Source organism: Glycine max, chromosome 10 (genome assembly GCF_000004515.6).
Source record: "Glycine max cultivar Williams 82 chromosome 10, Glycine_max_v4.0, whole genome shotgun sequence".
Taxonomy (NCBI): Eukaryota; Viridiplantae; Streptophyta; class Magnoliopsida; order Fabales; family Fabaceae; genus Glycine; species Glycine max.
The window spans coordinates 44,051,722-44,064,186 of NC_038246.2; the positions used below are offsets into that span (position 1 = coordinate 44,051,722).

A 12,465-nucleotide genomic window follows, 5' to 3' on the forward strand; every position below is an offset into this window, starting at 1 on the left:
ATATTTCTTTTAGTTTGTTCTCTTTTAAAATTCTTAACTATTATGAACTAAGAGTTTGGAGGGAGCATAAGGTAATGGACTCATTGGCCTTGCCATAGCTAGAGTTCTAGGTATGTCTCCCACAATCAATTCATGTTGGTCGTTATTTTCAACGTGTATCAAGATTTTATGCTTGGAACCATGTCCTTAACAAAATTCCTAGGGTACAGCTACTTTGATTCGAAATGAAATATATCATAACCTTTCCTTAAAAAAAAAACACATGGGTATGCTTGGTTTAGAAAGGGAAAAAAAGTAAAAAAAAAAAAAAGTGAATTGTTTTTAAATTATTTGACAGAAAAAGCAAAAACAGAAAAGAAAAGAAAGACAAGTTTAATTTTTTTTTTTCTTATTTGATTAAGTATTAAGTATAAAAAATAAGAAATCTCGTCAACCTACCAGATCCTATCTTCCTTATCGCTTTGGTTTGGTGGACATGAAAATGGAGATGCAATGTAATTTGAGGAGAAACACTGGCCACTAGAGAATGTAAGTCGTATGATCTCCTTGTCAACAGCTAAATTCCGTGTGCATATGAAGAATTAAGAAAGGCCAGTTCTCGTTGGACAACAAGAAATGGACTTAACCTTATGTAAAGTCCAAGGGTGTTACTAGGTGCATCATGCATGTAAAACGAAATTTTCAAAATACTCTTCATATGGATCATTTGATTCATATGAGTTATACAAATTACGTGATCTGTATAACACTTACGGACCACTTGATCCGTATGAGTTATACGAATTACGTGATCCGTATATAATATACATATTATATAATCCGTATGAGTTATATCAAAATTAATTGTCACAAAATTTATTATTTAAATTTACATATGCATTAAATTTAAATTAGAGATTTTACTGTTATATATAACAACATTATTTATTTTATTATATAATTGACTTATTAACTCCGTTGATTAGAGACAATTCCTATTTTATCCTTTCGTAAAACTAATACGAATTGAACAATACATAAGTCTCATACGGATCAGACAATTCATAAGTCTCGTACACATTAAATATCCATTAGAAATTTTAATGTTACATATAACGACATTAATTATTTTATAAAATAATTATTCTATTAGCTCAATTGATTAGAATTTCGTGTTAATAACGCTAAAGTCAGAATGGCTAAGAGGATTTGCTAATGTTAAAGAAATAAGAAAGGTCTTTTTTATTTGTGTTGTAGAGGATAACTTCTTGAAAGAGTAGGTTTTATGTATCGTCCTAAAATTAAAAAACATGGCTTAATTAAAGTTATACAAGTTTTATGTATCCTCCTAAAATTAAAATCATGGCTTAAGTTTTATGATAATTAAACGTAGAACAATTTAAATTCCTAAGATATCATCTTCGATTCTAGATAAGCCTTAAGCAAATTAAAAACCTGACAAAGGGGAAAAAAGACATTATCTGTTATCAAATAGACCTATACAATTATTGAAAGTGTAGAAGAGAATTTTTTACACATTAATATCTTCTTGCATTAACTCATGAAGGATCAACATTCTTTGCTTTAACATTAGCATCATTCATCTCTTCACCATTTCTAGCTTTGAGAATTTCTAGCATCATTCATTCATCTCTTGGACTAAAATCAAGAATAACACAATGAAATAGAGCACATAGAAAAATAGCACTCATACTATTAATTCCAGACAGTCCCCTCAAAGGACTAGGTCCCACCCTCCCCCCATTGTCCCTCTAAGAAAAACAATACAGGAGGATTTTATAGCACAAATAAAGCTTTCATCAAACCATCAGTTCAGTGTCGTCCAAAGAGAACTCGTTAGGCATAGCATTGGTAAGGCATCATCAAGATAAACTCACCACCACAAACAAACAAAGATACTCGGGATGATAAACTGACAAAGCTACACTCATTAATCAACCTAGCTTTTCCATAAACGTTTCAACCAAGGTTTGGCCATTGACTATTTTTGTTGTTGCAATAATCAAATCATATGCCATTCCCTCCTGCAAAGTAAACCACATCAAGAATTAGGAGATAAGAACCAAACAAGAAGATTTATTCCTAATGCCCAGTCAATTGGATAAAGCAGGATATAAGGAAGAAGAGACAATAAATTCTCCAGTGTAAAACATACATGGGGTGGTTTAACAGTGAACCAAATCAAATACCTGTATGATAAACGTATAGAAAACAAACTTATAGTCCTTTTGCATTTCACACCACCACACTATTTGAAATAAGATTTGAACAATAGTACACTTGAAAATATTTTTATACCTATTTTTTGTGTCCCTGAGGCTGAGGTTTCTGCTTTTGAAAGTAATAACATGTTAATTCTATTTTTTAAAATACTAACCTTCACATATTAATAGTCTTTCCAGTTCGTTGCTTTCTCCACAACCATATCCCTTATGAACCCTCTTCTAATTTTTTGCTTCCCTCCCAACAACAGTTTTTTCTATCCTACCCTAGATTCTTCAGGAAAGCAAATCAAATTTGATATAAGTATCTAGTCCAATTTGAGGGGTATATATAGTAAAAAAATCCGCTGTTTACTTCCAGTGAATTATCTATATAGCGATGATTCAATCACCTTCAAGCATTCTTTCCATAGAGATCCTGATATGGCCGAATGGCCCATAATGCTAAGTCTGACATGGGAGGAGTTATAGTGAGCCAGAAAAATGAAAGGTCTGCCATTTTTGGTGGCATGGACAGCAACCATCACTAAGGAATGAATTCTTCCTTTGGCCCAATGATAGAGACCAGAAAAAAGGATATAGTCTCAAGGAAGTATTTTTGAATGAGAAACAAATCTAAGTACATACCCCTCCACAAAGTGGTAATTCTCTCTGCCCAACCAAATGACCTAGACTGATTTCTTCCCCGTTAACCCCGTCCTCATGTGCACACCCCTCCTTACATACTCTTCATGTGAATTAGCTCACCCCACTACTAACAAACTACACCGGGATCCTGCCTATTCCTACTAGAATAAGCCATCCAAATGGCAGGCCTTTCATTATGCTGGCCCATTATAACTCCTCCCACATCAGACTTGGAATTATGGATCATATGAGATCCATATTTAATACTCCATCCTTTGGTTGATCTCTTCTTGAGAGCCAAAGCTTGTAACCTGAATCCAAAGACCAACTTTTTTTAGAACCATTTCGTTTCTTGCAGCCACTGCATTTGTCCTTCCTCTAGTTCTAATCATTCACCATTATATCCAATTCATTATCTCCATAGCCTTTTCAGTTAAGAACTCTGATGTTCCTAGTTCCTAGGCTGTGTTTCAGACATTTGAGACCTTTTGCTTGAGTATCGTGTATCATAGAGAGCTGTGCCAATAATTCATTAGTGAGTCTAGAAATTTTGGAAAAACAAATTTTAAGAATAATTTGATTCAAAAAAGAAATTGTGTTAGGTAAGTTATAAAATGGGAATTGATTTTGAAATCCTTTTAAGTTGTGTGTATTTAGAAATTCACTCAACTTGGTTGGATTTGATATTTCATTTTAATTGCACCAGCCACACATTTCCATAATTAAAGATTCCCCCCACCCTCCCCGGCAACTGACTCACCCACCCACCCAAAAATAAAAAACAAAATGCTGATCAACCAGGCTAGGCCACACAAATTTACTAAGCAGGGAAAACTGTTTACCTGATTATGGACCAATAACCATATTCAAAAAATTAGATTTAAATTATAGGAAAAGTGTATTGGTTAAGATAGTGTCTAGGAGACATTCAAAGGCAACAGTTATGACACACCTGAGTACATAAAAATCGAAGTGCAGAAATCTCTGCAAAGGTAACGCCCCCAACAAAGACAACAAGCACCACAGCACGCCTTCCATCAGGTACTCTGAAATATGTGAAGTGCCAGAAAAAAATGATTAAAAAATTTCTTCCTCAAAGACTCCAAATTTCAGCAAATTTTTACACACCAATGTCAAATGTAAACCATCATGTTCTAATGGCTTTCCTTTTTAAGAACTTATCACCAAAAGCTAAAAACAAATTAAAGTATTGAAATCTCCCCTGCAGTTAGCAGATTTTGCGAGGCATTAAACCACACCTTAGGGACTAACTGATATCATCCACAACCACAAGTAAAAGATTGATAAAATGTAGCATATATAGCCAAATCTGTCTGAACCTTATTAACAGCATAATTTTCAAATGTTTGTTGTTGTGATTTAGCCTTTACATGAAATGGTAAGCATTGAACTTCCTGGAATATATAACACTTTTCTGATGGTGTTTTACTAAAGATAAAGGAAAAGATGCAGAGTTTTAAAACTGGCACTGATGTAAACATACTTGGCTATGCTGGATTGAATCCCTGATAAAGTGTCAAATGATGGGCTATTTGAGAATCCACCCTGTACAAGCAATAGAGCAGGCATAATTTAAAATATAACTACTAAAAAAGGTGAATTGAATATTAGTGATGATGATGTGACTTCGATTCAAACAGTTAAAGAACTTGAAGTTGGAAACATGACATGAGAAAACATATTCAGCAAGCGTTGACAAGTACTAACCCTCTTCATTTCCAAATGAGGTCCAGGCAGTAGCTTCAAAATTTCTTCAACAGGACGCCTAAAAGATCAATGATGTTCAGTAATGTATCAGTTGGTCAACTACCAAGCTTAATTCACAACCCAAGCATAAAAATTCACTTAAGAAATCGGTGCAGTCACTGAACCAATCAATAGATATATTCAAGCAAAAGCATATGTATTGCATGCAATAATATACCAAAAGGGAAAATGTTTTGAGTTTTAAGAAACTGTCATTGGGTATATACATAGTTGTTTAATATCAAACAACCTTCAATTTTATCATATTATATGGACTGTTTAGAGGTGCTTCATTGCTAGATATGTAGGGAGATTGGCATGCCTTGCTACATGACTCATTTTTGTTTCTAGGTGTTTCTTTTGCATTTTATTGTGAAAATGTCTTATCCTCTATCTTTATACTTTCCATTGCTTTCTCAATGAAAATGCTATTTCTTAAAAAAAAAAAAAAGAAACAGTAAATGGTATAGCATCAAGTAAACATTGGAATTCATCCTCAAATGAGAGAAATGCACAGTAGTATGTGCAAACAGTGATATATCATCTTTGGAGCCTTGCCTATTAAGTTACCAAATTTAAACATAACTAATACAAAGCCCATAAAATATCCTGCTTTCCGTAGCAAGTATTGAAATGTGATTGTTGACATAATTGTACCAAAAAAAATAATGTCTTACAACAGAGTATGGTTTTTAACATTTTAAACTAGACTTTATGGTCAGCACAGACCCATTTCTAACAGAAAAGCATTTAACAAAAGCCACCTTGGATATAGAGATGCATGAGATGAAATAATTGTCACTATAAGAGATTCAGATTTACCATCCAGATCGAATGGCATGCTGGACCAGTCGAATGCTGAGTGGTGCATATCCAGAGAAGACATAAGCAATATCATTGGGGCTGTTCTAGTAGGAAACCATTAGTAAGAAGGGAAACAGAACTACAATAAGTAAATAGATGTATAACAGTTGCTTATAATTTATCAATAATGACAACTTATTTGAGAGCCATGAGATTTGCAAGAATTTCATGCATACATCTGCTTTAACCAAACACCATATACATGAAGACAAAAAAATATTTAAAAAATACAAATGCTAGACGCATCGTTAATTGCCACTGCAAAACAAATTAATTTTGAACAACACAGAAATCGTGGCTGTATACCCATAAAAAATAATTAAATAAACAAAGGAACAACAGAAGAGCTAGCATGGTTAGAAAACTGGGAAAGTTATTGCTTCAAGCCTGCAACAACAAATTAACCTTTGAAGCGATGGGCATATATTATGGATTTGGGATGCTTGGTTCCATCTTTTTTATCATTTCACAATGAAAATATGTAACCATATTTTGTTTGTCACAAACATACCCATGGCCATGTTTACATACTTACATAGAAGATCTAAATTGTGACCACAAACTTAATATAACATTTAAAAATATAACAAATGTCTAAGGATCTCATCATTTAGAAGAAATTACTTGGCCGTATCAGTGTCTTCAACCACAAGCTGTAGAGCACGTTTTATAGTAAGCCAATTGCTTTTTGACTCCTAAAAGGATCACATGCACAACAAGAGTTAATTATTAAATAACGAACACATAATCCATTTGCATTTGCAACTAAACACCTACTGCATTATACCTGCTTTTTAAAAAGTCCAGCTTTCTCTAAATTGTTTAGCATTGCTATGTGCTCAAATCCATAGCTGTGGAGTAGTTCTCTCCTATAAATTGGAAGTCACAAATATATAAGAATACACTAAGTACTCCAAAATAACATTTGCTAGTATATTGTACAAAAGGCAGAAAGGGAATAATATTTTAGGTTAGTAATTTCCAAGGATCTACAAAAGTAACAAAATGAAAAAAAGGAATAGGACAAAGTATCAATGAAGCATGAAAGCTTGCCTGAAGTAGTCAAAATGCTTCTTTGGCAACCCAGAATTAGTAATCGAAAATAGGATTAGAAGGCGTAAGACTGTTGTCAAAGGCTCCTGCTTATGGATCAGTTCTTCAATATACTCAAAGCATCTGCATATATGAATGACCTAAGCTTCATATTATAAAAACCTTAAGTTGTGTACATGCAGGCATGCAGCAATCTGTGAACCATAATGCATCAACAGCAAATCAATCGCAGACACTGACCCAACTAACTATACCATATTAATTAGTTTTGCAAATCAAATTATTCGTATTCTAAGTTCATTCCTTGTAATTTAAAATTCAACCATAAAGTATAACTATAAGCTGCTTCATTTATATCATAAGCTGTAAATTATATGAAATCAAATATTATCAACAGCAAATAAAGCTTAATTGTCTATTATAACCTAAACTATAATACAACATTATGCACATATAGCCAATTTTAAGTCTTAATTAACAAATTACTATTAACGGTTAAGAATAACATGCTTGAAGCACTACCTTGTTTATTTTTAAGTAAAACAAAGCTTGTATTGCAGTATTCCAAAGGCAATGCCCAAATCATGTCTTTGATGGTAGATTCCCAAATAGCATCTCAGTTTTTATTACATGTACAATGCCAGTCCACAAAGTTTACTAAAAACTTGGTTTTTAAGTTTTGACAGTGAAAGTTGATATTGAATGAAATTTTGGGCCTCCACACAGATACAGTGAAAGTTGATACTAAAAACTTGGCCTCAGCTGAAAATTCCACAAATTTTCATGGTGAACAAGAAAAAGGCATAAAATATATACCCCAAACAGAAACATGTAATTTTCAAGTAGAAGAAGCTATAAAGCTATAAGTTCCAAACAAAGGTACTAAAGAACTAGTTCCTAACTTGGGCAATTAAATATAAGTCAATAAAAGGTACTAGTTAAATTTTGGGGCTAGCAAGTAAAAAACAAGTAGCTCTAGCCGGAACAAGTTCACCCAGCATAAACCTTAGCATCAGCACCTCCAAAACACAGGATATCAGGACCTACTTAAGTCATATAGAGAGAGAGACATTAAATATACCATCAAGTATATAAAACTCTCTGTATGCAAAATTAACTCACATATCATAACTCTGGGCCTCTACAATTGTATGTTCCATATCAAGTTGCCCAAGAAATGAAGGCTTTGATGTGAATGTTGATAGATGCTGAGCAAGATTTATGTGCCTCTGGGGAAATAATTTAAAGCATATTATGATTTGATAGTCACTATGAGAATCATGTTAATATCTTAATGAAATATCAAAATTACAACAAAAATGTTATTACGGTCATCTCTGGCAATGAGTTCAGCTTTTTCACAAAGTCCTTCAACTCGGAAACTGTCTGCGTCTGGATGTCATGGAAAGCAATATATTAGAAAGTCTTTACAGATCCATATTGATTTTCCAAAGAGTTATAAAAGAACTTAATTAAGTGATTCTGAAAAATTTTAAGTACACAACTCATTCAAGCAGTATTTTTTTTTCAACATTGCATCCATTGAACAACAGTAAAATTACCTGTGAAGATAAAGTAAAGCAACAAAACTATTTGAAGACTTAACGCATTATATTTCCAAAGAAATAAAAGGAAACAACAGGACTTTAGTGGATTCACTGCTATTATTTTCACAAGAAAAGTTGGTTTCAAAACAGTTACTTTTTGCAAAATTGACAGTAAAATCAATGTCCAAGTATAAGACCATCTCCTTACAGTAGTTGTCATTTCTGTGTAGTCTTGCTTCATGGAAGTAGCTTTTTGGCGCAAAATCTGCAATACTGCAGACAGCAACTAAGAAAATAGAACTACAAGAGAGCCAAAGATTTTTTAACTAAATATTGCTCTCCTTGCTCCTCTCTGCATGAGTGTGCATGTGTGTGTGAGGGAGAGAGATTAAGTGATAACTATGCTGTGTGGTAAAAATGAATCAACCTGGACAACAACTTCAAAGTTGAGATCTCGTATCTCCTTAAAAAGCTTGTCACTATCAAAATGAAGTTGGAAACATGGATTAATTGATGCCAAAGAGTTCTATCAAAATGAGACTAAAAAGAGAATGCAACAAGTAATAGTAGTCTCTTTTGTTTTGCTTGAGTCAGTTTCTGAAACATATATGTTGGAAATAGGAACATTTTAGGAGATCAGAGCTTCTTTTATGTTTATTTTTCCAAGTAGCCTAAACACTTGGTATAGCTAGGTTCAACGCATCTTAGGAAGTAGTTGTAAATTGTTTTGGCATTAATAATCTTTGTAATACTCTTTAATTTAAATAAGTCCATTCTTCTGGCTGAAAAGCACATTCCAGCATTTTCAGAAAATTGTGCTTCTCATTCTTTCACAATATAAACTTATATATGATCTGCTTCAATTAATTGTGCAGAAAATCATTATGAATCAAGTCATGGATATCAGAAAATATTTAAAAGGAGATATTATGAATTATGAATATTTGACAAATCAACCTACTCATTAACTAACGGATTGGAAAAATTTCCAGCAAAAAAACAGATTGGAAAAGTAATGAATAACATGATACAAAACATTCAAGTCATAGAAAAAACAGTCTCATTATATTGCTAACAAGATAGAGTGAGCAAAAAATGTAACATACCTTGAATTAAGTGGAACTTTAGTTTTCTTCCCTTCTTGCTGAAGACCCATAATAGATGCATCAAGCTCTACAGAACCATTGTTGATGTGCAGAAACTGCAATTACACAAATTCAGCGAGCCATCGTCACTTCAAACCTATTTACTCACAGTATAACAATATTATTCTGAAGACCAATTCGTGGCACAAAAATAATCCATGAAGCTTACATAAAATCACCAAAACATGCATTAGAAAAACTTCCACATTGTAATTTGCAACATCACAAAGAAATGAGTGGAAAGAGATTAGTAAGGTGACACACAGGGATATTCTCAAAAAGAAAAGCCTGATCAAATAACAACACAACCAAATCTTTTATGCAATAAATAAATATTTCATTCATAAAAGTGTAGGCTGCTTCTGCATCAACTTGCCTCGTCAAGTAGCCCCTCATATGTTAATTGGGAACACAAAGGAGTAACCATGTCCACCTGCATTCAAAAGCATACCCAAATTCAATGACCATCATTCGTGTGGACACCACTCATATCCAAACAACTGAAATAGTAGGACCTCAAAAAGAGAAATGCAAGTTAATGTGCAAATAGAAAATTAAGCATGGATGTAGCAAGAACTAGTAATGATTTGCTTAACTTTCAATTTTTCAATCTCACTTATGGACCTTTAGTTAACAATTCTTTATGAAGTAATGAAGGATAACTGTATTGGACAGGAAATACCCTCTTTAAGCATTAGCAAACAAATGCATAAATTACACAGGACAGGGCACTGGTATAAAATCCCCGAAGACACTACAAATCATGATTAATAGAGATGAGATGAAAACAGGATGGACCTCTCTATCTAAAAGGATTACTGTATTTATCTCTGGCACAACCATCTGTACAAACAAAGAGAAGATAATCAGAGGGTTATATGGTGCATTTTAAATAAATACGATTTAATAACATAGCTTTTGTTTGTTCTTCTGCTAAGCTAATTAGCTTGAAGAGAAAAAATAGTAGAGCATGATTACATCAGATGAGTTAACTGGTTCCTCAGCTTGCATTCGGTTTAGGATGTCTGCAACACGCACAGATGCTTTTCCTTTTGCCCTCACATTTGGTATCACTCCAAAAGAAAACTACAAGATAATATCACATGAAATAATTATGAGAAAGTCCATATGCACACAGATCAGGATCATGTTAAATTTCATGTTTATTATTATGATGATGATGATATTTCATAAGGGGACAACTCTTGGATTTTCTCCCTTTTTGTTTTGATGCTAATTGTTCTAAGTCTAAAGAAAAATCAACAAGTGACAACAGTATGCATTCAAAACTACAACCTCAAGTTTGTGAATGGCTTTAGCAATGTGCCAAAGTGAGCTTGTATCACCATCAACTTGGCATTCCTACCACAAAGAGAAGACAAACAAGAATAAGTAATTAGTCAAACACAATACTAATCGTAAGAAATTCCAAATTCAATAAATTACAACCCTAAAGGAAACTCAATAAATCAATCAGCAAGAGTAGTAGTAATATGCAGCTTACTTTGTAAGAGAGATCAAGTTCAAATGATAATACATCCTCATCCATTGGTACACTATACAAGGGATATTCCCCTATTGTAACCATGTTATGTAATTTCTCTTCCTCAAGAACCTACACAAGAAAAATACTGATTTATGCTGTTGGCATAGAGATATAAAACAGAAAAACATCATGCCCAAGTCCAGAATAGATTCAATTCCAAGGAAAGCTTACTTTCTCACAAACAACAGTGCGGCGAGGGACAAAATAAACATGATATTCTCTTTGCAGTCCTTTCGATACATCATTATGAATATTAGAACATATGAATCTCATCAACTTGGGCTGAGCATGCACAATGTAAACTACTTTGCTGCAGTCAGTTTGAATTGGGTCCCCGGAAAGATGCCGCAATTCAACTCCATGCTCCTGTTTGTAATTCAGCGTGACCTCTCAATATCGCCAAAAGATTAAAACAAGCAAACAACAGTTTATTGGTAAAATAAATACGACTTTTCTTTCTTGTGCACGTGTGTAGGTACACAGAAACGTTGAATTATATTAAAATTCAATTAAACAACCAACTAGCATTGTATTAAAATGTTCGAAAAAAATAAAATTATAACAAATTGATGTTCCATTGTAAAATAAATAAACTCAGTAAATAACTAAGGGCAAGAAAAAAAATGCCTTGAGAATGGATGTCTGTATGATAAGCGAGAGAGAGTCTCCGAGCTTCGGATCAATGACTAAACACTTCTTTCCTCGAACCTACAACAACGCGTGTTGGATGAAAATCATTAACTCTAACGAACTCAGTGTTCAGTACTGCTATAGTGAAAAAGCAATAAAAATCAAAATAGTCGATGATCAAAATTTGATTTGAAATCACGTAGCGGAACAGAACTTCAATTTTCTTCGTACGAGCAACAAAAAAAAAGGAGAAATTTAGAAGCGATTATAATTACATTCTTGAGGATGTTGAGGAGCTCTTTTTGCGAATGCTCCCTGAAATAGAAAAATAAATAATAAAAATAAGCTGAAATTGAAATTATTGATGGTGAAGTTAGAAATTGAATTAGGATTTGATTTGACCTAATGGATGTGAGATTGACAGGAGCATTGTCTAGGTTGGGAATCTGAGCCATTGAGAAAGTTCAATTCATAGTTCGTTAATCCCCGATCTTCTCTTCTTCATCAAACTCTTCTCCCCCAAACACCCACGCACGCACCCAGGCGCCCTTTACTTCCTCGAACCCGCAGATCTCAGGCCCAAACTTTGGCCCGACTCATGGTGGATTTCATCCACGTTCTCAAAGGCTGTTGCTTTGTGCACCAGGCATATTTCTTGTGCGCCCAATAATATTATGATAATCCGAAAATATCCCTGTGTGCTCTTCATATTCATTTTAGCTTTTTCTTTCACGTTCTTCATTCATTCGTTGGTTTCATCACGTTTTTTCATTTTCATGAGAGAAGAGATTCATTGTGTCTGCTTTGATCGAGATGAAAGTCTTACAGAGATACATCAGCAAGTGGTCGTTGTGATGATAGTTAGTGCGGTTGTTAACAATGGAGTAAGGTGTCTTTGATAGTTTTTTTTTCTGCGTATAACACTTATGGATTAAGAATCCGTAAGTTATATAATATTTATGAATTAACAATCTGTAAGTTTTATATAACTTATGGATTGTTAATCCGTAAAATTTTATTCTTTTTAGTTTTTTTTTAAATTATTGTTTATTTTAAATGTAATT

The 12,465-nt window shown here is 33.4% G+C and overlaps 1 protein-coding gene across 1 annotated transcript; it reads right to left on the bottom strand.

Moving 5' to 3' along the window:
* Positions 1–1,597: 1,597 nt before the first annotated feature.
* On the bottom strand, positions 1,598–11,964 carry LOC100808578 (vacuolar protein-sorting-associated protein 33 homolog). Its single transcript, XM_003536288.5, has 22 exons — positions 11,804–11,964; positions 11,677–11,716; positions 11,399–11,479; positions 10,943–11,137; positions 10,730–10,840; positions 10,522–10,587; positions 10,204–10,311; positions 10,024–10,068; positions 9,602–9,658; positions 9,187–9,281; positions 8,508–8,559; positions 8,289–8,345; positions 7,863–7,925; positions 7,656–7,762; positions 6,534–6,656; positions 6,268–6,349; positions 6,105–6,175; positions 5,439–5,519; positions 4,578–4,635; positions 4,354–4,415; positions 3,802–3,895; positions 1,598–2,024 (listed from the first exon to the last, which is right to left on the bottom strand). The coding sequence occupies exons 1-22, from the start codon at positions 11,854–11,856 to the stop codon at positions 1,935–1,937; spliced, it is 1,791 nt and encodes a 596-aa protein (XP_003536336.1). The 5' UTR covers positions 11,857–11,964; the 3' UTR covers positions 1,598–1,934.
* Positions 11,965–12,465: the final 501 nt, after the last annotated feature.